This window comes from Heloderma suspectum, chromosome 4 (genome assembly GCF_057233095.1).
Source record: "Heloderma suspectum isolate Gila_16-S chromosome 4, 16-S_ref, whole genome shotgun sequence".
Classification (NCBI taxonomy): domain Eukaryota; kingdom Metazoa; phylum Chordata; class Lepidosauria; order Squamata; family Helodermatidae; genus Heloderma; species Heloderma suspectum.
In genome coordinates this window covers 116,415,071-116,440,651 of record NC_139461.1, presented here as the reverse complement: position 1 = coordinate 116,440,651, position 25,581 = coordinate 116,415,071, and the positions used below count along the sequence as shown (strand labels likewise).

General features: G+C 44.3%; 1 protein-coding gene across 1 annotated transcript; it reads left to right on the top strand.

The window, feature by feature from the left end:
• The first annotated feature begins 1,377 nt into the window (after positions 1-1,377).
• On the top strand, positions 1,378-23,785 carry LOC146347349 (leukocyte elastase inhibitor-like). The gene is made up of 9 exons (XM_084851497.1): positions 1,378-1,581; positions 3,435-3,500; positions 7,593-7,784; positions 12,383-12,508; positions 14,840-14,959; positions 16,560-16,677; positions 19,018-19,160; positions 19,801-19,956; positions 23,381-23,785. Exons 1-9 carry the CDS (start codon positions 1,378-1,380, stop codon positions 23,783-23,785), a joined length of 1,530 nt encoding a protein of 509 aa, XP_084707623.1.
• Positions 23,786-25,581: the final 1,796 nt, after the last annotated feature.

The following is a 25,581-nucleotide window of genomic DNA, read 5'->3' as shown; positions in this document are numbered from 1 at the left end:
CGCTCCCCTTTTCTTCCACTTGCCAAGCTGTCATTCTTGCCCACACTCTGCCAAACCCCGCCTCACACTCACCTGTCAATCATTCCAGATACATACCAGCCACCATACATCTATGCAAACCTTTACTATTTACATATTGTGCATGTGGAATCGCCACAGAGGGATTGATGTAACCCCTCCCCTCAATCCATGCATATATTGTGAGCACCGGTAGGGAGGAGACCTTTGGGCGTACAGCTGTATGCAGGAAGATCTCCACGCGAACTAGAACCCTGTGCTTTGTCTCGCATGGTAGCTTTTGTGCATACAGCTGTATCCATTAAGGCCTCTCTGTACAGACATTTGTGCTTTAAGCATGGATGCTAAGGGAGGGGCTACATAATGTCTGGGACATTGGTGAGTGGGTCGACTTGACATGGCCACACTCACCCCTCGTCTAGCCAAGTGCCCTTTTAAAATGGGTAGGCAACTGGAGGAGGTCTGGGGGCCATTTCTGCCCCCCCCAGGGGCCACATTGGGATATATATATATATATATATATAGAGAGAGAGAGAGAGAGAGAGAGAGAATTGCCAGTTTGCCACCAAAATTCAGAGGCAAACCATTCCATAGCACTCTGTAGTTTTGACCTGTAATTTGACCTTTTCAGCACTCAGTAGCTGCTACAGAGCCCCATTTTGTTTGTCAATTTTTTAAAAAAATTCAGGAGCGGGGGGGCAGCAATGGGCCACATGTTGCCCACCCCTGTTTTAAAAGAATGCTTGAATAGGCTTGTGCAAACTATAGTTTGTTGAGTTTGATGTGCTGAAGTCAAAACTAAGAAGGGAAATCGGACCATGTGGGTGGAGAAGGGAAAATGCTTTTTCAGAGAGCACAAAACCATGGTTTGGCATTAATGTCTGAACTAAGCCATATGTGCACAGCCACAAAAACCATACCGTTTGTAGCGTTACCAGCACAATGCAGAGTGCTATATATCAATTCTGTTTCAAATAGTTCCAAGGTGGACTGCAAACACATATTTATCACATGATAATGGAAGGATCAGCTGTGACTTGCATGAGTTGCCACTGATCACATACTACAGATGGGACTTTCATATCATGACACTTCAGCTCAAAGAGAAGTTTTTCAGTGGCTTTGGTTAATATATGCAAGTGCAAGTCATCAAATAATGAGACACCATGTGAGGCACATGCATCTGTAATGCACATCACAGAGAGAAGATGTTTGCATTTAACAACTGAAGTCTACACAAGTTGGCTGATCTCTCAGTTCACAAGGCTGGTTCACATACGGTATAAACAAATCATTGTATTGCCCCAAACCAGTGCAGGCCCAAAGCTTTCTGAATAGTCATCTGTGAATCATCAAGTGATGAAAAATGTACATGCACTACAAGTCTCCGCTTTCCCACACCACTGCAGTTTAAATTGTAAGGCTTTTGACTCAAGGACTGCAGCATCTCACCTGTTCTCAGGAAAATCTCACACAGCCTTAAGCAGTTTTGGACCTGGCTGGTGTCGTTATGGAGACATTGCAAAACAATACCCACACAACAAGAAGAAGGAAATTCTCTTGGTAATTCAGTAGGCAGCAATTTGTCGGAACTTGGCTACCTGAATCTCATGCTTGTGTCATGTCGTCTGGCACCTTCCATATGGAAATACAAAGCAATTGAGTTATGTGAAAAAATATGTTTGCTGGTGATTGGAGCCATCTGGGAAGGAGCTTGTGAATGGGTATTTCTATACCAGTCACAATTTCATACCATCCATAACTAATGAAGAGATCAAATTTTTTCAAAAATAGAAATCTTCAGTGTATTCCTTTTTACATATATATTCATATACACAGTAAGTATCCTTAATCTATTTGCTCCTGGTTTGTGCTACAGAAATAAATGAAATTCTTTTGGGTTAAGTAAACTGAATATAATAGGCTCAGTTAGGCCCTCCTTCCAGGCTTCGCGCACCACTTGTCATCCCAAAGGGGGCAGCACATGGTGCGCAAACTGACTCAGATGGTCCTGGGAGCAACGGACAAGTTGAGCACCTCATTCATGTGCCTCTCACCATCCACATTGGGGATGGCACAAGGTGTGTGAAGGAAGACTCATCAGCTGCTGGGATAAGCTACTCCTGGTGCCAGCCCAGTCCTTGGCTTCATGTACACCCACATCCCCATGTTATCCCCACTAGATGGAGCCACATTACACCAATTCCGAAGGAATTATTGGCTCTTATCTGCTACTGAGGCTGAGCCCAAGTCAAAGGGCTGGTTATTGCCTTTAAAGCTCTAAATGGCTTCGGGCCCAAATACCTGAAAGGGCACTTGTTACATATCATCCTGCCCTTGCATTAAGATCTTCAGAGGAGACCCTTTGCCAAGTACCATTGTTGGGAGAAGTATGCGAAGCATTTACAAATAAGAAGGCCTTCTCTGTGGTGGCACCCTAATCCTGGAATGCCCTCCTGAGAGTGATACCATTGGCACCAACTTTGTATTATTTTTGGCTCCAAATTAAAATGTTTGCCTGGGTATTTTTAATTTTTTTTTAAATTTTACATTTTAATTCTGTCTAAATTGTTGTGCGATGGACTGTTCGTTTGCAGGATGAGTGGTTTGTATGCCTCTTATTCTTGTAATTTTATTGTTGTTACTATATTGCATTGGTTTTGTACGTGGTCCTGGGATCCTTTGTAGATGAAGGAGTGGTTTAGAAATTTTCTACTGCTGCCGCTGCTGCCGCCACCACTGATGATGATGGTGATTGCGATGATGATGATGATGATGCCAGGAAGGTTGGGATACAAATGTGATAAATAAATGCATTTTAAGCTAACTAGTCTATTATCATTAAGCTTCAAAATTAATGATATACTAACATTTCATCCCTGGCTTTGGTTGCTGAATTCATGCAAAAGACATCTTTCTAATTAAGACTGCAATCCTATAACATTTACTTGGGAGTAAATTCCATTGAACTCAATAGGACTTACTTCTGAGTAGACATGCATAGGGTTGACCTGTAAATATTTTAATTCCAAGTTAAAACAAGGATCTTGTTACTTTAAAAGAGCTAAAGAGAGAAGCGACTCTAGGCAGTGGAATGGAAAATCAATTCTGCTCATTCTCTCGATTCTTATAGCTTATTATAACTTGTTTGGGCAAGCTCTTGTTTCCATACTCCATACCTTCTGCTGAGTTTGGTGTGATTCCATGCGATTGCAGGAAGCCTGTCCAAAAGGCATTGACTGTAAGACAGATTCATGATATTTTAGAATAAAGAGAATTCACCACACATATATGGGTGGGCAATCAAATCTAAATTTCAAAAATGTAATGGGTGTGGCAAGAGGATGAAAGCATCATGAGGTCATCTGCAGATGGAATAGTAATTACTAGGTGTGACAATCACTTTTATATTCCAGTTCCCCCAGAAAGCTGAAGAGAGAGCACTGAGTAAAGCTGATCTCTTAACTCCAGCAGACAAGGAGGTAAATATTATTTTAATTGTCTGAGTATTGATATGCCTAATGATTTTGCTTTTCCAAAGCAAACTCTTTTAGAACATGCTAACAGTGTGATCCTGTACTTGTCTACTTGGAAATGAGCCCACTGAGTTCAATGGAACTTACTTCTAGATATAGCAGCCTCCCGCAACCTCATGCCCTCCAGATGTTTTGGACTTCAACTCCCATCAGCCCTAGCCAGCATGGCCATTGGCCAGGAATCCTGGGAGCTGTAGTCCAAAACATCTGGAGGGCACCAAGTTGGGGAAGGCTGGTCTCTAGGACTGCAGCCTAAAGACAGTTGAGGGGGTACAAAGCAAATGCCAACTTATAAATTCAGGGCAAGATGCAAGGTCTATAATGTTGGAAGCAAAGGTATGAAAGGTGTTTATGCCTGCAGCCACATGGCCCAATAAGACATGATGTTATCTGAGTGGACACAATTAATGCACATGTTTTAAAAAAGTAAATAGGAGCCTCAGGGGAGCTAGAACAGCAGTGGGACTGCAGGGAATAGAGCAGGAGAGCTCCCCTGCCCTGTTGTGGTCCTGATGAAAATCGTCCCCCTGAAGGTGCGATTTGCATTGGGAAGGAAGCCTACTTGAGGAAAAAGACAAGCAGGGTCTGTGCTGAGATGTCTGTGCACTCTGCTAAGAATTCCTACTCTGGTGGAAAATGCCTATGACTCAAAGCAAAGAAGAAAGGGATACAATGACCAAACGGTCCATTCCATCTGAGTATTTTGTAAAGAATGCAAACCTATACTGAAATTTTGGTGGCTTTGTGGCCTTAGGATCTGGCGGAAACTTCCCTACCCTGGGGGAAGGTGAGATATGCTACAAAGCACACAACTGTTACGTATAACAATTTCAAATGAGCATTTTATTACGGCTGTGCACCACTTTGGTTCCAGATCCGAATTCCAAACCGAAGCAGGCTGATTCGGACCAAATTGGTCAGGATCCAAATTGGTCAGGATCTGGATCAGATCCGGATCAGTCCAAAATGGGTTGGATCTATCCGAGTTGCTTTGGATCACTTTGGACCAATCCGGATGATTCTGAAGGCCAGACAGTCTGTCTGGGAAATATAACAATTTGCTTAAGATTAGGGAAGAAGGAACTTGGCCTTGGCAAGTGAATCTTTAGGTGCCAATAGGGCTGAACTTTGAACCCAGCAGTCTCCAATCACAGTGGTGGAGGAGGAGTTGTATAGAACAGGAGATTCTGCTTTTGTTTCCCAGTGAGAGACAGAGAGTTGGTAGAAGGTGGAGAGGTCTTTATTACTGGATTGTGCTTGTGCAGCAGTTCCCAGTGCCTACTCAGCAGCCCTTCTCAGTTCCATTTCTTAGTCTTCCCTTCCCTTTAAATCCTTCTTCTAGATTCTGTAAGGGCGCAATCCTATTGAGATAGGCGGCTGCCTCCAAACTCAGAGGCGTCTGCCTATCCAAAGCAGGGCAGGAGAAACACGGAAAGGATCGTTCCCTCCGTGCTCCTCCTGCCCTGCTTTTTAAGATAGATAGCCGATTGCCGCTGTCGAGCCATGGGAGCACGGAGTGGGGAAAGAGGCTGCTGTACGATACATAGGATGTGTCGTACAGGCACCTACGCTCTCCATGCCCCCAGACACGCCCCTTTCTGGCCGTTCCGCTCTCGTCTTGCGAGCGTGGAGGATGGGGCTGTCTCAGAGGCAGCGCGGACATGGGGGGAGGTCAGTTCTCTGGGAACCAACCTCGGAGCACAGGCTCTGAGGTCAGTTCCCAGAACACACCATATCCTATGGCTGTCTCGCCACTGTCTAGCGGCCATAGGATTGCTCCGTCCGTTCCCTTAAATTTCTTAGTCTTCCCTTTCCCTTCAATCCTTCTTCTAGATTCTTTTTTAAAAACAAAAAATAAGTTAAAAAACCTTTCTCTTCCAGTTGTTAGGCTTCAGTTTGTTTCCTTGCTTTGTTTACTGCTTGTTCTTTGGCTCCCCCCGCCCTTCTCAATTGCTATTCCTTCCCATTTTTCATCTCTTCATCTATATTCTCCTAAAAAAACAAAAAAAAGCACCCTCACCCCTTTTCTCTTTTATTAGGCTTTAGATAGTGTTATTTCCCTTTCCGCCCACCCCTTAGCTTGTGGAGGTAGTTTTTCTTTCTGTATCTGCTTTTCTTTTGTGTGTGTGTGTGTGTGTGTGTGTGTGCTGTGTGAGTGCAGCATACACATTATTGTGCACAAGCCAACTGTGTGTGGCCAAAGCAGCACATACACAGTCCAATATATACTGTGGAGCAAAGCACTACACACAATACATATGAAGCATCTTAGGGGTACCACCTCCCATGGTGCTACTCTTGGCATGGGCAGAGGTGGGCGAGGTGCTGGTGGGAGCAGCAGCACCAATAGCCAGGCTGGCTCACTCCCTGTCCAGATGGTGTATCCTTTTCTTGGGCAGCAGCAGCTGGAGAAATACTGGGAAACATTTACCTGCGGCAAAAGCCACTGGACCTACCTGTGAAACTTGGCAGGGTCATCAACTACCTCTGAAGGGGCTACCGCCATGTCCTCATGTCCTTATATTAAAACACAAAGAAGTTACACCTACTCATTTTGCTGATTTTCCAAGACACTTTGCCTATCTGTGAGTGGCCAAACAAGCACATGATAAAAGCCTCGTGTAGAGAAGCCCATAGTCCACCACACCTGCAGGGCACCGGGTCAGGGAAACCTGGTTTAGGGTGCAATTCTATGCATGTATAGACAGAACAAAGTCCTACAATCCCAAGCATGTCCCAACCAGCCATGGGAGTCATAGGACTTTTTTTTTTTTTTTGGTCTAAATGTGCATAGGAATGTGCCTTTAGACTGATAACACAACCTATTCTTAAAGTCAAGGGTACAGAAGAAGATTTATTTGGGTGAAGACAGATACAGGATTTGAACAGCAGATTTTTCACTTATGGCGCAAGCTTGGCTTTGCCATTTGCATTATAGTTGTATTTTCCAAGAACTTGATGCTGGATCAGGACTCAGTTTAGCTCCTCCCTTCATCCATCAGAGAGGCTGTCAGTATCTTATTTTTTAAATTAAATTAGCACATTTAATGTTAATTTCACTTTTCTTAAAAATCACACAAAAACATTTTAAAAAACAGTTGCAGAACTGTTCTGGGACTGGGGCAGTGGGGGCTGTGTTAGTGATGTCACAGGCGCTAGACAATAGGCCCTCTGTATAATTTCTTTTTTTCTGCTTCAAACTGCCCATGCTGGAAACTTGCTGCTTTTTCAGAACTCATCCTGGAGGAGAAAAAGTTAATTTGTATTTGATGCATCCAGGATGCTTTTGAAATGGCCCAATTGCTCTAAAAATGTTTTTTGTTTTTTGCCTTTTAAACAACCATGTGAGGTAGGTCACTGTTGTTGTTGTTTTTACAGATGGATAATTGAAGGACAGTAATTTAATAAAAGCCAGACAGTAAGTCCATGGCCAGTTGAGCTCAGTTACAATGTTAGATTGTAAGCATAAGGTAGCGATCTGCCCGCCCCCTCCAGTTACTAACCCCAAAAACTCAGTAAAAGCAACAACTGGTTACATGATTTCATTAGTGCTTATTTTAACTCCTGGAGCAATGGACTGCCATTTCATATCTTTTAGTATTATTTTGCTTGAAGTCATTTCCAAGAAAAGCGGTTTTTTAAAACATCAATTACACTTTTGATTTTGCATTGTAGTACCCCGCTCCCTCCCCCCCGCTCGCCGCCCTGGCAATTCAATTGCATAGTAGTTCCAAAACAATAACAATTGCACGTTTGAATTGGAATACACACTATCTTGCAGGTCTGCTGTGAAAAGCTGTAGCAGATATGTTTCAGCCTGTTTATCTTTTAATTGCTGTGCAAAGATGGTCCAAACTATATTACACCACACCCAGTACCTGGAAGGTTTGGAAAATCTCTTGCCTGGAAAAAAGACGTTTGGGTGGGTCTTTCCAAGCCTATATTTGCAGTATCACAAAACTAGTTCAACAACTAACCTGAGCATCCAGTTCCTTTCATATCTACTCATACATTTTTTTCTCTTTCTTTTTATCCTAGCTAGTCATGGATTTTAGTTTCGCCAGTGATTCCCTTCCTAAAGCAATTACTGCATTTGGCCTTGATCTTTACAATGAACTGAATAAAAGTGATGTTTCTAAAAACATCTTCTTCTCTCCTTTGAGTATCTCAGTGGCCCTGAGCATGTTTCTACAAGGTGCCAGGGGAAACACTGAAACTCAGATGGAAAAGGTAAGCATCAACAAAAATGTACCTTTGCATTCTTCCTATAACTTTTTCCCAGGTTGCCTCCTTTCTGATATCTGGTGCTGATTATCAGTGAGCAGAACTCCTGACCCTTGCATATGCCTTACAACACCTTCCCCTCCCTGGTGCCCTCCTGGCTGAAGCATGCTGGGAGGTGTAGTCCAACGCATCTGGAGGGAACCAGGATGGGGAAGGCTGCTTTACAGCCTCCAATCCAGCCTTCCCTAATTGGTGACCTCCAGATGTTTTGGATTTCAACTCTAGGGTGGCCATGGGTTGTATCCAATGTTAGTCCTACTTAGAGTAGACCCACTGCAATGAATGGGACTTAAGTTAGACTAATCTTGGATACTGCCCATTGTGTCCTCCTTTATAGAAGTGAGTCCTCTATTTAAAGGTCTGTCCTGTCCAATTCCAGTTTAAAGATAATGAACTGCAAGAACTGTTGCACATCAGCAACTGCTGAACAGGGCCTCTTCACACAGAGCTTTTATCCTGCTATTGAGATTGGTTTCTCACGGACATTTGTGGGTCCTTTAGATGATGATATTAACCTCCAGGGTGTCTCCCGCACAAGATGACCTTTATTCCATTTTTTTAAAAGATCAGACATAATAAGCTATCAAATTACAAGTGCTTGAGTTCCACTTGAGTTCCCTGTGAAAAGAGGAAACCCCACAATAAGAGGTGCTAGATCACAGCCCCATCTAGTGGCTGTATAATGAAACATAAGGAAGACTCAGATAACGGGGGAAAGGAGCAGGGAAAGAAGCACGTGAAAAGGGAGTTCATTGTGATCCTGCATTTAAAACGGAAGCAGAAAGCCCCGTTTTAAATGCGGGATTTTAGGCTGGTGTGGAGATACTCACAGACTGAACAGGCAGGCACACAGGTCATTTGGTCCCGGTCTTCCACGCTATGGTGAAATTTACTGTATTTCTTTTTAAGATTATAATAATTGTTCCTAACACCTATACATAGAAATTAACATGTGCAGACTGGTGCCCTCGTGTGTGTGTGTGTGTGTGTGTGTGTGTGTGATGCATTTCCTCTTTTGGGGGTGATTCATGAATAGCCACCCTATTCAACTCCCATCATTCCCAGCCAGCATGGCCAATAGTTTGGAATGCTGGGAGGTGTTGCCCAAAACATCTGGTGGCACCAGGTCTGGGAAGGCTGCTTCTAATCTTTCCAAGCAAATTCCAGAGCTGTAAGGACCTGACAGCTCCTGGAGCTGGTTTTGGATGGGATAGCCTAGGACAGTGGTCTCCAAACCTTTTTGATCGTGCACCCTGTCAGTAAAAGGTTTTGAGCATGCACCCCCAATATAGGTATATTTATTTATAAATGATATACATGTACTACTGTACTAATATATTATGTACATTATGAAACATACACAAAAAATAGAAATTCAAAAAGGATGAGATAAAGATGAAATAAACAATATTTTAAAAATATTTTTTTATTTTATGTATTAATGGTACAATAAACCTCTTTGCTCTCACTAAAAAAAGTGAAAGCAATGTGATTCATTACATTGTGATACATGTGACGTGATGTATGTAATGTGATACATTAATGCTCCATAATTTTTAAAAATCTTGGTGTAACACTGTGAAACAGGAGTTCGAAGGTCTGGTTCTAAGTTCAGTTTATTTCGATACTTGGTTTTGATGGCTGTCATAGCTGGATAGGACTGGAGCAGAGAGAAAACCGCCATGGAACTTCCTTCTCAGCTCTGGTCCCATCCTGCTGCTGCCGCCACCACCATCATTGCACACAATGGCAGCTCGTCAGGGCAGTGGGAGGCTGCTCAATTATCAGTCGGCTCACCCCCCAATGGATCGTCTTACACACCCCCTGGGGTGTGCGCACCCCACTTAAGACCACTGGCCTAGGAGAGGAGGACCCCGAACATCCAGAGACTAGAAGCATCGCAACACTAGCCTGAAATCCAACATTTAACACAGGGCTTTCTGCTTCTGTTTTAAATACAGGATCACAACGGACTCCCTTTACACTTGCTCCCTTTCCCCCCTCCCTTCCCCCCTCCCATATGTTTCATTATATAGCCTCAGTGGTCTAGCTCCTCTTATTCCAGGTTTTCCTCTTTTCATGAGGGAACTGAAGCGGAACTCAAGCACTGTAATTTGATAGCTCATTATCTCCTGTCTTTAAAAAAATGGAATCGAGGTCATTTAGTGCGGGAGATGCCCTGGAGGTTGATGACGTCATCTAAAGGACCTGCAATCTTCCGTGAGTGAGCAATCTCAATAGCAGGATAAAAGCTCCGTGTGGAGAAGCCCTAAGGGGAGTGAGCACACCCTAGGGAGAAACCCTAGACAGCAGGCTTGGAGGAGGAAGCCCCACCCTTGGAATCCGGGGAACCATTGCCCACTGCCTTTGCTCCCCCTCCCTCCCTGTACCCAAAGTAAAGAGATGGCAGTGAAGCCCACTTCAGAAAGCGGAACACTCACTTGGCCACACAAGGCTTCACTTCCCACAGTGCTGTTCCGAGGAACTATTCCTGACCGAAGTATTTTCAGGGCCAGTGTGTCACTGGTGCAGCTGGAAGAGTGAGGCTTCACGCCACTCTTGTTTTAATGGATGCTAGTTTGTTAAAAACAAAACAACCCAGTAGATGTTTGTAAAAAATAAAAGAAAAGAGAAAGATGTAAAGTGGACTTTATAAAGAACTGAATACCACCTGGAGACATGATTCTTGCAACTTTTTTCACCTGCATGCAAACCCAACCGCTTCTGTACATTCAAAAAGATGTACTTACGAGATGGATCATCCTAGCCACGTTTACTCGCATATTGAATTCAATGGGTTAGGGCACAATGCTATGCATGTTTACTCAGAAAAAAGTCCTACACCTCCCATCATGGCTGGCTGGGGAATACTGGGCATCATAGGGCAGTTTTCGGTCTAAGCATGCATAGGATTGTGCCCTTACAGAGCCAGACCAGACAGGATGGGTAGCAGTCCCAGGGGTCAGAACTGGGTCATTGCCAGTTCATTCATTCATTTCATTTCTGTACCGTCCAATAGCTGAAGCTCTTTGTTCCCTATACTGGGGGTGGAGGGTGGGATTAGAGATGGGCAAGTGAATCTGTTTCCAGTCTCTGTCATGTTTGCATGTGTTCACTCATAAGTCAGTTCTGTCCTATTTCTGCATTAATCCATGAATTTTCTTTAAAAACACACACACACAAATGAAATTTTGCCTTTGAATACACATTTAAATCTGTAAATACAAATTTGAATACATAGTCAAAGACAACATTTCACATGGATCTAAAAAAAAAATCATGTGTATTTTTAAATATACTTTCTCTCAAAATATACTTTTCTAAAAGTACTTTCCCTGAAGATATGAACTTTTAAATGTGTTTTGGACAGTGGAAAACCGCTTTCTAACCAAAAGAGTAATCCTATGACCCCTAGATAGCATCTGGGGAGCCATAGGATTTTTTTGAATCCTGGATCTGAGGTTGGACCCACCGCTCCAACCTTGGACCCTGGAGTCCAAGCTCCCCGCCCCCTCCCCCTCGCAACCAGAGACCTTGGAGGAAAGGGAAAGGGGGCCGTTCTGTGGGCAGGGAGGGGAGTGGACTGGGGATGTGAGGATACGAGCTGCAGAGGGGATCTGTCCCTCCCCCTCTGTAGAGCCCTAGTTAGACAGGCAAAAACGCCCATCTAACTAAAATGTGAGTGGGGGGAGCACGGAGGTGAAGATTGCCACCGCACTCCTGTTTCTCTGCATAGGATTTCTGTTAGCCTCTGAGTTTGGAGGCTGACACAAATCCCGATAGGATTGCGCCCCAAGTCAGTGTTTAAGGGAGCAATCCTACGGCCTCTAGGCATTGTCTGTGGGATCATGGGATAGTGAGAATTACTCCCTCCGAAGTCGGAGACAGTGCTCGAACCTTGGAAGGGGTAGTCAGAGATCTGCCCCACTCCTCCTTGCAGCTGGCCTGGAAAGAGCCATGATAGCTGTCCTCCGGGTTTGTAAAATCGACCTTGGAGAGGGGGAAATGGGGGTGATCTGGAGGGCGGGGAGGGGAGGAGACCAGAGAGGCCAGGATACAAGCTATCCTGAGCCTCTCCCAGACTCCTTCCCTCTCCCTCTGAAGCGCTGTTTCAAGATGGGCAAAAAAGCCCATCTAGCAAAAAATGCCACGATCAGAAGATCGCCTCCACCACTCCTGCCTCCCTGTTTTAGATGATCAGAAGCCTCCGAGTTCAGGGGGCTTCCAATCATTGAGGGCGCAATTGATAGGACTGCACCCTAGATGCTATATTTAAAGCATTTGTAACAACCTGCTGAGGCCAGTGGTTGTGATCCTGTAAATTGTTTATTTCTCATATTTATATCATGTCTTATTTTAAAAACAACAGTGACCACCACCAACCAATGCTGTAATTGGTTGGTGGTGTTATTTAGCTGTAATAATCTTGGCTGTAATAATCTTTTTATTGGGTGTCATTTGTCTGCATTAAATTGCCAGAAATGGGATTCCCCCAACCCTCCATGTCCTGCTTTACATTGCTTACGCCCGATTTTTGTTCATAGGCCCTACACTTTGATAGAACTCTAGGACGTACTAGGCTACCACCTGCTTCTGAGAGAAGAAAGCCAAAAGCTGTGTCAGAACATGGGTTGGAGGGTGCACATCACTTTCCAGTGGAAAATCCACAGGTACTTTTTGTTTAAACATCCGTAGGATTAAGTTGTGGGTGAAATCTTTTTGTGTCATCCAAACCCATAGCCAGACATTTTGTGTTGAGCAAGTCAGGATGAGCAATCCTATATGCAGTTGAATCTCTTTCAGGCTGAGGGCCACATTCACTTCCGGAAAAGCTATCTGGTGTGTGTGTGTGTGTGTGTGGAAACACACATTCCAGTGGTGAGTGGAGCCAAGGGCAAAAGGGGGCAGGCCCCAAACACCAACATATTTTAGCTTAACGTTCTTACTGCCAGTAACAAAGCCTTAGAAGAAGTATTTCAACATTTTAGAATGGGAAGAAAACACACAAAAGCTAGGACATGACTAAACCATCAGTGGTCTGGGGAAAAGGAATGGGGCCAGCGTAAGGAGACATGGCCATTGGGAGAAACACCGGCGGGCTGGATTTGGCCCACAGGCGGTCCAAATTTGCCCCATGGGCCTGAGGTACAACATCCCTGCCAATTACATAGGGGGAACAGGGAGAAACACTGCCACTATGCCAGCAGAATGGCTGCCATGTTTTATATCTGCTCAGCCTAGGAAGGGGAGGGAAAACACACTACACAGGACATCAGAAATGGGCATAAAAATGGCAGACATGCCCATGAGCATCTCTGGAAACATTGCCCAAGCCCACCAATGAGGGGTTGTGCCAGTAACAATGCCCATATGCCACTCACACATGGAGGGAGTCAATGAAGTCACACTCACAGGGACACGCCAGTTGTGTTACGACATGCGCAACACACAGAAAGACCCCCCGTACCCTCAGTTCATCAGCCTCAGCGGCACAGACAGCACTGACCCCGGTAAAGTTCCCAGGCATTCTGCCAGGCAGGGGTTCAAATCTCCTTATGCTGCTCACAAGGAGCATTCTGGAAGGCAACACACAATGGGAAGGAAGGAGATTCAGGACAGATAAAAGGAAGGACTTCTTCACACAGCACGTAGTTAAACTATGGAATTTGCTACCACAGGATGTGGTGATGGCCACCAATTTGGATGGCTTTAAAAGGGGGTTGGACAAATTCCTGGAGAAGGCTATCAATGGCTACTAGTTTTGATGGCTATGTGCTACCTCCAGTACCAGAGGCAGTGAGCCTGTGTACACCAGTTGCTGGGGAACATGGGTGGGAGGGTGCTGTTGTGCTCATGCTCTGCTTGTGGGTTCCCAGTCGACAGCTGGTTGGTCACTGTGTGAACAGAATGCTGGACTAGATAGACCCTTGGTCTGATCCAGTATGGCTCTTCTTATGTTCTTAAAGAGAGCCCACATACCTTCCTGGGCAGGAGGCCTGCAGGGAGCACACACACAGCTCCACTGGGTCCAAGACCCACAGGGGAAGGGAAAGACCCTTGTGCCAAGCAGCCAAAGGGAGGGACCAGGACACACAGCAAGGGGCGCCACACAGACCAACATGGACAGCAGCAGCAATCTCCAGTGGCTCACAACATAGGCAACCCTAAATTCAGTGGGTTGGATCCAGATCTAGTCAAACCTAAGGTAGGCCTATTGAAATCAATGGGGATTGAATTAGTCATGACTAATATGACTTGGAACCAGGCTACCTGAAAGACGGCATTTTCCAATGTGAGCCTGCCTGGGTTTTAAGAGTTTCAGGGTAGGCCCTTTTATGGGTCCTGCCACCACTGGAGGTGTGTCTGGTATGGAAAGAAGGAAGGGCCTCCTTGGTGGCTGCTCCCAGGATCTGGAACTCCCAGCCAGGAGAGGCTAGGCTTTTTCCCTGTCTGTTGTCCTTCTGCTGTCAGGCAAAGACATTTCTATTCAGGCAGGCTTTTGGCATGTAAGCTGGTCTGTTGCTGAAGGGTTTTTTAATTGGTTGGGTATTGTCTATTTCTTTTATTGCTGTGTATTTTTATGGATCTATTTTTATGTTATTTTTTAAATTAAGACTTTGTTTTTGACCTGTATTTTATTATTGTTAGCTGCCTAGAACACCATTTCTGGCAGAAAGGTGGGATGTAATATACATAAACAAACGAACAAATAAATGCATCCACTCTTAGGATAACTAAATCTCCATCCAACCTAGTAGCTACTAGATGCCTGACTGGGAAATTATTGCTGATGAGTGACCCCTTTCAGGCCCATACAAGCCATAAATGGAATATAGAATTAGAAACATCTACTAGCCATCGGTGTGAAGTAAATGGAGCTTTTTAATGAACTATTTATGCCAAACATTTTTTTTTTACATCTGAGGAGACATTCATGTATTTGTGTGTGTGTGTGTGTGTGTGTTTAAATGTCTGTAACCTTTCCTTCATAATGTGACTAGGAAGGAGGAACCTCCTCAGAGTTCAAGAAACTCCTGTTTCAGCTGAATAACCTCAGTCACGGTTATCAGCTGAGCCTGGCCAACAATTTGTTCATACAAAAAGGATATACATTTCTTCAGGTAAGTGCTGTCTGACTCTCAGAAGAAGGCTGCAGCTCACTGGTAGAGCACACACCCTGTACACAAAAGGCTCCAGGCTCAATCCCTGTTTTCAGTCAGTGTCGATAATAAGATGGACCAAGGGTCTAGCTCAGTAAAAAGCAGCTTCCTATGTATGCCTTAGATAAAAAAAGAGTCCACTATGGCCACAAAGGAGAACTGTATTGCCTGAAGCATCTTTAATGGTTCAGTAAATCAGCTGTGTACCTTTGCCTTGCATTAGTGCAGCTTTTCCCAGCCAGTTGCCCTCCAGATATGTTGGACTACAACTCCCAGAATGCTGGGATCCTGGGACTTTTAGTCCAACACATCTGGAGGGCTCCAGGTGGGAAAGGCTGGTTTAGTGTTTAGCACCCCCCCCCCCCAATGCCCCAGAAGAGGAGGCTCAGGTCAACACCACATTACAAGTGCTGAAGGTTTCTTTTCTATGGGAAGGCCTGATGGATTGAATCTTCTCCAGGTAAACTGACTTCAGCAGGGCACTGGGAAACAGGACCCATGCCAAGTGCTTGGTACCTCTAAACCAGGGGTGGGGAATCAGATTGGCCCTGAAGGCCAGATTGCCTTCTGGGAACCTCCCCCTCCCTCCTGAAGCGCCACCCCTGATGTCATCCGCTCCTCTTTCCCTTTCTCCGATCACTCTGTGCCTTTCTCTGCCCCCTTTTCCATGCAGAGAGAAACATAGAATGACTGCTCCATACCTCTCTCTGCATGGACGAAGGGACAACCAGCGCCTGGAGTCCAGGGCTTTCTTCACATGGAGCTTTTATCCTGCAATTGAGATTGCTCCCTCACAGAAGCTTGTGGGCTCATTACATGACGCCGTGACCCTCCAGGGCATCTCCTGCATTAAATGCCCTTTGTTCTGTTTTTAAGGAGATCACAGATAATGAGCTATCAAATTACCCCATTGTGTTTCACTTGAGTTCCCTCTGTGAGGAAAAGTGGCAAGAAGAAGAGCAAGATCAATGACAGATAATGGAAGACTCAGATACAGGGAGAAGGAGGGGGAAGGGGGTGGGGGAAAAGGAAGCATGTGAAAAAGGGAGTAATTGTGATCCTGCCTTTAAAAGGGAAGCAGAAAGCCCTGTTTTACATGCAGGACTTTAGGCTGGTGTAGAGATGCCCCAGGTGTCAGCTGAGTGTGCAGCTGGCTTTGCTCCTCCCTCACCGTGCTCAATTGGGGAAGGTGAGGGAGGAGCAAAGTAGGCTCAGCCCGCTCCTTGAGGTGCTGGCTGAGTCCTGAGCCAGCTTCGTACCCCTTTCTCTTCCCTAATCGGGGAAGGTGAGGGGGGAATGAAGCTGACTGAGCCACAGTCTTGAGGAACGTTCCTTGGTGCCACAGCACAGTGGCTCTCCCATCCCTTTCCCTCCTCAGAGGGGGCAAGGCCCTCCCCAAGGTTTCCGTCAACTGGATGGAATGGCCTCGCAGGCCAAATTTGGCCTGTGGCCCAGAGTTTCCCATCCCTGCTGTAAAATGTTAAAAACAACAACAACAACAACCCCTCATCTAGAAAATACATACTATTTCTCATTTATTTATTTTTCTATTTTTCTACAGGAATATCTCAGGTGCACTAAGGAAATGTACCGAGCCATATTGCAGACAGTTGACTTTTTTAATGCTGCCGAAGAAGCAAGGGAGACCATTAACCTTGAGGTCGACAGACAGACCCAGGGTAAGAACGCCTGAGGGTACATTGCCTTGCTGGGGCTTGGGGCTTGGGGTCTGGGGCTTGCCGTGGAAGTGGAAACAGGCAAACAGGGACTCTTCCAGGCAGGTGGAGCCAGGCAAAGGCAAAGCACTTGAAGCAGAAGTCAGGACCACAGATAGCTCCCAATGGGCCCGGCCTTGTATGGCTTCGCAGCTGCTGGATTCAACCAGGGAGAGGAGCATGAGATGGTACCCAAAGAGAGCCTCAACCTCAGAATCTGAGGAAGGCAGAAGGCACGGGAGGAGATGCTGAAGATTCTCCCCTGAGTAGACCAGGCTGGATCTCTTCCTCATCTAGGTCTTCAATGAGGCTGCTCAGGGGGCTGGATTTGAGGTTCATGACACGATAGTAACAAATCAGAGACTTCAGGCAAAACTGGAACCCATTACTGAGAGGGGTTACAGGCTCTACCTTGCTGGAGGTCTTCAAGCAGAGGCTGGGTAGCCATATGTTGGGGATGCTCCAGTTCTGGATGCCCTGCATCGAGCGGGGGGTTGGACTAGATGGCCTCCAAGGAACCCTCCAACTCACATGATTCTGTAGGCCTATTTGTGTGTGGAGGGGCAGTGTTCCTATGCCTTTTAACAACATTTTGCATGACAACCAACATTTTAGAATGGATGACAGAAAACATATTACAGGCATAATTAACTTGTTCTATGAATATATTTTTAAAAAATCAGTACATAACGAAACATCTAGTAGTCTAATGAAACATTCAATGTATAGGTGTCAAGAAATTGCAGTCTTAGTGGACACTCCCTCCTGCCCATATCCCACCTGTCCACTCATTCCTTTCTACACATCCACTATCACTTTTCCATGCCCTAGCAACATAATTCATGTTATACATGAAGTACTGACTAGTATGCTGCATCTATGAAAAGAGGATGATGTTTCTAAATATCTGGATACAAATGTACATGGAATGGCCTCGCACTCTGCGCTCAGAAGAGGAGTGCGAAGTGGCCAAAACGGGGTGTTCTAGGGGGCATTCTGGGGCAGGCAATGCGGAAATGCTGGTATGACACATCCTATGTGTCGTCTGGCAGCCTCCCCTCCACTCCACCTTCCTGTGGCTAGACAACTGAAATTGGCTGTCTAGCCACAAATGCAGGGCAGGAGAAGCATGGAGGGAACGATCCCCTCTGTGCTTCTCCTGCCCTGCATTGGATAGGCGGTCGCCTCCGAGTTCGGAGGAGGCCACCTATCGCCCTAGGATTGTGCCTATATGTAGATATTGTCACCTAGCTGTCTTAGGTAGGGAAAACTTCTGCTGCAATTTTGAGAATTCATGTAGGATACCCTGTGGGCTCATGAAGCCACCCAATTTCTTCATCTCCCTGGGCACTGAGCACTTCCATGAAAACTGATGGGTGGCAGGCCACCAATAGGGTGACAGTTTCCCACGTCAGAGCTTGAAAGTGCATGTATGGGTCAACATTCTGAGTTTTGGCCAGATTCTTCCATCCTGTCCTAGCTGCAACAATTGTAGGGGCTGGAGAAATATTTCTTCACACAGCATGTAGTTAAACTATACAATTCCCTACCACAAGAAGCAGTGATGGCCACCAATTTGGATGGCTTTAAATGGGGATTGGACAAATTCATGGAGGAGAAGGCTATTGATGGCTACTAGTCCTGATGGCTATGTGCTACCTCCAGTAGCAGAGGCAGTATGTCTGTGTACATCGGTTGCTGGGGAACAAGAGTGGGAGGGTGCTATTGCTCTCATGTCCTGCTTGTGGGCTTCCCACAGGCAGCTGGGTGGTCACTGAGTGAACAGAATGCTGGACTAGATGGACCTTGGTCTGATCCAGCAGGGCTCTTCTGTTCTTAAAATGTGTGAGAATATATGAAGGCCTGGAGATATGTGAAGGCCTGGACAAAACCAGGGCCCCCCTACCCCGTTCCATTTTTTTCCGTTGCTTTCCCTTGAAGGCAGCCAGAAAGGACAGATTTTCCCTGTTAAGGGAAAACAAGCTGCGGTTTGCTGCCAAAATACAGTGATGAAACAGCAAAACAGGAGAAGTCAGCCCTTTCTTGCTGTTATGCTGCGAAAACTGCCCCCTGGGAAGGCCCTATCCTGATTCACATGTGCCCACCAGGTGCACCTTAGATGGCAATGGAACAAGAGGCAAATTCATGTAGAGATGCCTATGGTGCATCCCTACATACTGTGCGCATTGCAAAACAGAGAGCATATCTTTGCAATGCTCAGCATTCAAGCAATGAAACCCACAAAAGGTGTGAAACGTCTTCTTTAATTTTTCCACATTAACTTCAAAATTCTTTTTCTCTAAGGACACATCAACAAACTTTTTGCACCAGGTGTGATTGGGCCAGAAACTGTGTTGGTGCTGGCAAATGCCATCTACTTTAAAGCAACTTGGCAACACCAGTTTGATCCGAATGACACCGTAGAAAGAGCTTTTAGGCTGAATGAGGTATTGCAGCAGAACCGAGAAAATGAATTTTTAGGAACATGTGGCCTTTCAAGGCGGATTCAAGTATGTTACAAATTAGCATGAATGAAGTGTTGATTTGAATCTCAGCATGAATCTGGCTGAATGTATCACAGAGCACACGTAACTCAAAAAAATTCAGCAATATTTACCAAAGTTGCAGAGTGACATCCCCCAAATCTCACCAAAAAGAATAACAGGGACAGTGTTTTGACCACAGATAGGAAACAGAAAATAAGGGTTGCCTCTGGCAAAGAGGGACAGCTGGAGCAGACATTGAGTGCATATCACATGTTCAAAGCATGTCACACACATTAGCTCAGTAATCCAACAACAACCCTGTGAGGTAGCATAACACCACCTAATTTGTGGTTGAAGTGGGATTTTTAAAATCAAGGTTAATAGATTATATCCTTAGTTGAGCCCTTCTGTTCTACCAGCTGCAACCACTTGAGAAATTGGCTTGAACAGTGTGACTAAATAGTAGCATAGACTTCATACCATCAACTTATAAAATAAATGAATGTTGACAGCATGCAGTCTTCTTGCTTGATGAATCGCAGCATGAGAATATGTGCACATTTGCTAAATGTGTGTCTTTATGTCTTAACTTTCAAAACAGAATGAAAGCAAACCTGTGCACATGATGCATCAGAAAGGTATTTTTAAGATGGGATACACAGGGGAGATGAACGCACAGATCCTTTGCCTCCCATATGTTGGCGAAGTGCTGTCCATGCTCATTATGCTGCCGAATGACATCGGTGATCTGGAACAGGTAAATCAAAAGCAAGCCACCATGTTTATCCATTAAAACACAAAGCAAAATGGGTTTAAGAGAACTTATAAAGTGCAAGATTAGGATGGAGCTACCATGAAATACATTTTAATCAAATTAGATAAAATAACAAATCTGTAATACAAAGTGTAAAAAGTAGTTATAAAAATTTAATTATATGGCAAGTCATATAAAATTGTCCCAAAATGGAAAATCAACAGTCCCAAAGGTTATTTAACATTCCTGATTTGAAATAATCATATAATAGGTTATACTAATAGACATCAACCTGTTCCAGACTCGTTTCAACCCCAAGGGTCTTCGTCAGTGGGATAAAAAATATTACCATAACTATAACCTCTGAACATTCAGTTATGTTAAATTAATTTTCAAAATTGGACCAGAAAATCACTCTTGTATACCTTGTCCGTTTCGTCTACTTCGGTTGGTTACTGGATGCAACAGGAAGAGAAGGGAGGAACATATTCCCTTCTGTCTCATATGGCTTGCATATGCCAACCAATGGCTTGCATATGCCAACCCAAAGCATAAATCAAATTTTAGATAAAATTTTAGATAAAATTCAAATTTTGCATATGAAAAGTCTATACACTGCAGGTTTGGGTGCCGTAACTTAGTAATCATGTGCCCACTTCTTCCCTCCTCCTTTCTTGGTGTGCTATGATTGGAAACTTCCTGGTTCAATTAACCACAGACTTCCCAATTTAATTAACCCATTACATCCAAACCAGGAGATTACACATCCCAGTATCAGAACAAACCAAATTCTGAAACCAACTTCAAACCATGGTTTTGGATCCTAGTTTGTCATGTTCCTGGTAACCGTGGTCTCCTGGTTCAGACACAATGAGAAACTAAGGTTAATTAAAGCAGGAAGCATCCCATCATGCCACATAGAGAAAGGAGGAAGGAAGGAAGAGATGGCATGCACAGACCCAGGCTTATGCATATCTCAACTTAACAAGCCAAGATATGTATATCCAAACCAGGGCAATATCTTTGTTAGAATCTACCTGGGACAGAAAAGAAAATGACCTACTTTTTGAAATATGAAAGCAACTGTACAATAATTTAATCCAACTGATTTATTTAAATGATTATATTATAAATGAATTAATTAATTCAGACAATAAAATAAAATATCTTTCCTCACTTTCTTGATTTCTATCAGAACAACAGCCTTTTCTCTGTTAATCAAAACGCACTTGATCTCATCTATGGTTAGGAGAATAAGTATTAAATTAATCCCTGAAAGCCAATGAAAACTCTCTTTTATTGTGGCTCAACTTTACGTCAAGGCTCCACTCCTATACCCCATTAGGTTGCTTAAATTCCACTGAGAAAAATGGGACGTAGGCTGCAGTCCCACTTACCTGGCTCCATTGAACTCAGTGGGGCTTACTTCAGGGTAGATATAGACCTGGTTTGCATGTAATGACCAACCATGTTTAACCAACCCATGATTAGCTGGGGCCGCATGGGAAGGAGCAAGTAAGTGCTGCCTCCCAACCACTTACCATTTCCGCTTTGTTTCCTGTTAATAAAACAACCCAGGAATGCCTGTTCCTGGGTTGTTTGTGTGAAGTGCCAACTCAGTACTCTGGGTTGTTCAGGGAGAAACAACCCAGAGTTTTAACTCCCAAGCAAACCATGGGATAAAACTCTGGGTTGTTTCTCCTTGAACAATCCAGAGTTCTGGGTTTGCACATCTGTTGTTTTTTTTTGTAAACTGGAAACAAAGCAAAAACATGTGCTCCTGCACAGCCTGGGGAACTCATGGGTTGTCATTATGTCTGAACTGGACCATAGGAGTGTGCTGGTTAGCACCTTAATAGTGTGCTTGCAGTGATAATGATTAAAAGCTGTGCACCTTTACAGACACTAGAGGGTGCTGATGGAACATAGTATGGAGAGAAGAAGTGGGGCCTGATGACAGAATTGAAAGAAACACCTCTGCATTTGTTTCATATGGAATGCCAATTTATCTCTATTTACCGCCTGTCATTTAATATGTAGCACATTTAATTCAAGGATTCAGGTCAGATGAAATCAATCAGAGTTTAACTGGAAAAAAAAACCCTTCCACTGGCCTGACCAATTTCCTGTTCCATATTACAGAGGTATCTAAGTGTGTTAATGCGGATGAACACATTATTGAAGAAATATGACCTGTACATCATTTTCAGGGTACATTGGCACTGGCATTTTAACCTTACTACTAAAACTAACACAGAAAATGATCTTACAACTCTTTAACACCAAACATAAAGATCCACCAGTATTTCTCTGCATGCCAGACAAGTAACTTCGAGATGGCAAGAAACTATATTGGATAACTAGTGCTCTTCTAGTGTTGTGCATTGCCAAAAACAAGAACAAACAAACAAACCAAAAAACCCAAAAAAACCCAAGAAATGCTTCATCAAAAACGGATGAAAGAGGACACAGAATTGCATATAATTTGTATATGTTAATTTATATATTTATATGCAAACTTAAGAATAATTAATCTAATTTAAATAGAACCACGAACATCTTACCATATGGGAAGATAGTGAGCAGTTAGCTGGCATGTTTGCTTAGTCTGCAGTTGATGTGCAACATCAAGATCCCTGTTCCCCTTTCTTATGGCTCTTCATCTTTAAACTGGACTTGGATGGGACAACCCTTCAAAGAGAAGACGGTCCTCTAATAGCCCTTCAAATAGAGGACTGTATCTCTAAGTATCGCTACATCTAGATCCAACCAAAGGTGTTTTTCAAGTAGAGGGCTCGCATTTTTGAGCTCTTCCCTTTTTGAAAAATTGCCCCACCCCTACCTGACATTTTTTTTAAAAATAATCTATTAGCTCTGAGCTTCTCTGATATGATTTATTTATTTGTTTACTTACAATGTTTGTATACTGCTCCAGGTCTAGAACAGATTTTGGAGCGGTGAACACAAGAGATAAAACAGTAAAAGGATAAAAAGATTTAAACACCAGATTAAAATGATGCTGTTTTAAAAACAGAATACCAATAGAAACCATGACTGGCCAACTAAGGAATGCCCCCTGGAAAAATGCTATTTTCAGGAGGCGCCGGAAACAGTGCAGTGTTGGTGCCTGCCTGACCTCCAGGGGCAGGGAGTTCCAAAGGAAGGGGGCCATAGGTCCATGTGGAGCCACCAGGAACATGTCCTCCGATGACCTCAGTGACCGGGCAGGCTGGTAAGGGAGAAGGCGCTCCCTCAGGTATGCTGGTCCCAAGTTGTTTAGGGCTTTGTACACTAGTGCTAATGCCTTAAACCTGGCCCGCTGGCGAATAGGCAGCCAGCGCAGTTCCCTCAGCAAAGGAGTTACATGCTGAAAAGGGGCAGCTCCCAACCATTTGCACTAATTGTGAATTCTGTTTTTATCCTGCAGGTTGAGAACACAATGACCTATGAGAATTTATCCCGCTGGACTGCCTCTGAAAATATGGGAGGGAATCATGTGGAGATGTATATACCCCGGTTCAAGCTCGAGGACACCTTTGACCTCAACTTGACTTTGCAGTCCCTGGGGATGATTGACGTGTTTGACAAATCAAAAGCCAACCTTTCTGGAATGTCTCCCTCCCGCCTACTCTTCTTGTCCAAAGTTGTTCACAAAGCCTATGTGGAGGTCAATGAAGTAGGCACTGAAGCGGCAGCTGCAACAGGTGCTGTGGTCTCCAACAGATCCTTAGTATCCTATGATCTGTTTCTGGCTGATCACCCATTCCTCTTCTGCATCCGACATAATCCTACCAATACCATCCTTTTCCTTGGCAAACTCTGCTCTCCTTAAGACTCAACTCCACTTCCTTCTTCAGCCTTAGTAAAGATTCACCTACGGATGATCTATTTTTATTTCCTTTGCAATGGGGATGGGCGCGGGGTTTATACCAAGGCTTTTTGCCGTGGTGGTAGCGTTCTATTCAGTTAGTGCTATATCACAGCTATGCTTTCCTGGGACTAGGAAAACAGACAGCTGCACATTTTAATCCGGGCCAGCACAATTTGGGACTCGCCATGCCAAATGCAGCTTGTCAGGCATATATTGTGGCCTGCCAGGGAGGGATGCTTGAGGAATCCCCAAAACTCTTTTCAGACTTTATGCATCTGCACTATGTGGAACGATTGCACAACTTTACTTGCTGCTTTGGATCTGACGATGGAGTTTATTCAATATCCACAGTCAAACTTTATTTAAGGAGGCCTTTAGCCTGTAAGTGGGTCTGTTGGGTTGGGCTCTGTTTTTAATAATACTTTTTCCCCCTGTAATTGTTATGCTTTCATTCTATTTGAATGTACTGTTTTATTGTTTTAATGAATTTTAATTGTTTTTGAGTGCCATTTTTTTTTGGTAGAAAGGTGGGGTACAAATAAAATACAATAAAATAAATTGTATAATATGCCTACACTATAGTGCTTAGATTAGTCCAGCTTCTGCATGGATCTCTACAGGCTCCTTTCTGCAGGGGACCTGCTCCTTCTTTGTGGGACACTGTGGTCTGCTGCATATGTGGATTGGCAGGGCTGGGGTATAGGGGGCAGCAGTGATGCATCTTGGGTAGACCTCAGGACTGAGATCCAGGCAGTGGTGTGGTGCAGCCAGGGCTCACTGGGACACAGCACCTGGTTTTTGATTACCAGGGATGCTGAGGCCATCTGCCACCCTCCTCAGAATTCTCTGTTCCTTCTGAGCTTAGTTACAATCCCCACAGTAATGGTGGTGGTGGTGGTGGGGATGAATTTTCCCAGCAACAATATGTTGTTCCCTGTTGTAAGGCAAAGTATTTTGGGGTGGCTTGGTCTCGAATGGGCAATTAAGCTTTACCCAAGACCTGCTTCTGGTGGAGATGAAACCTGCTAGAACAGGTTTGTTGATATGGGTCAACACAACTGCTTGAATTTTTGGACTCTCCTTGAGGGCCTGGCTATAGGGGCTGTCATAATAAGTGCCTGCACTTCAAAATTTACCAATACACCATTGGAGAAGAGAAGTGGGCTTCACAACTGAAATGATAGACATGGGCACCTAAAGCCCCCCCACAAACCCACACCGAGGTAAAATCTTTAGGCCCCAAAATTACCTACTTGCATCACTGGCGGGCATGAAAGGTTACTGAGCCTTTGGTAAGAGATTAGAGGCCTGTGTAGAAATGATAACCCTTTCAGAAGTCATGCTGAACATGGGTAGGAAGTGTGGGTAGAGCCAGCATGTTCAATCCCAGCCGTCATAGCATGTTTGAGTACCAAGGCTTGCACCCTCTGCACAGTCCATATTTATTTATTTATTTGTTTATTTATTACATTTCTATATGGCCCAATAGCCAAAGCTCTCTGAGTGGTTCACAAAAATTAAAACCACAAGTACAGCATAAAAACAATCTAAAATATGAAAGCATGAAAACTACAGCATAAAAGTATTACTTCTTTCTAATGTTGTAGTACAACAACAGCTGCCCAATATAATCTCCTTTGCTGATATAACGTTGACGTCCAGTTTCATCTCTCTGGCTGCATTGTAGTATCCTGTATACGTACAGATCTGATATCTCAAGGACCTTTCAGACATTATTAGGAGTCTCACAAGAGACC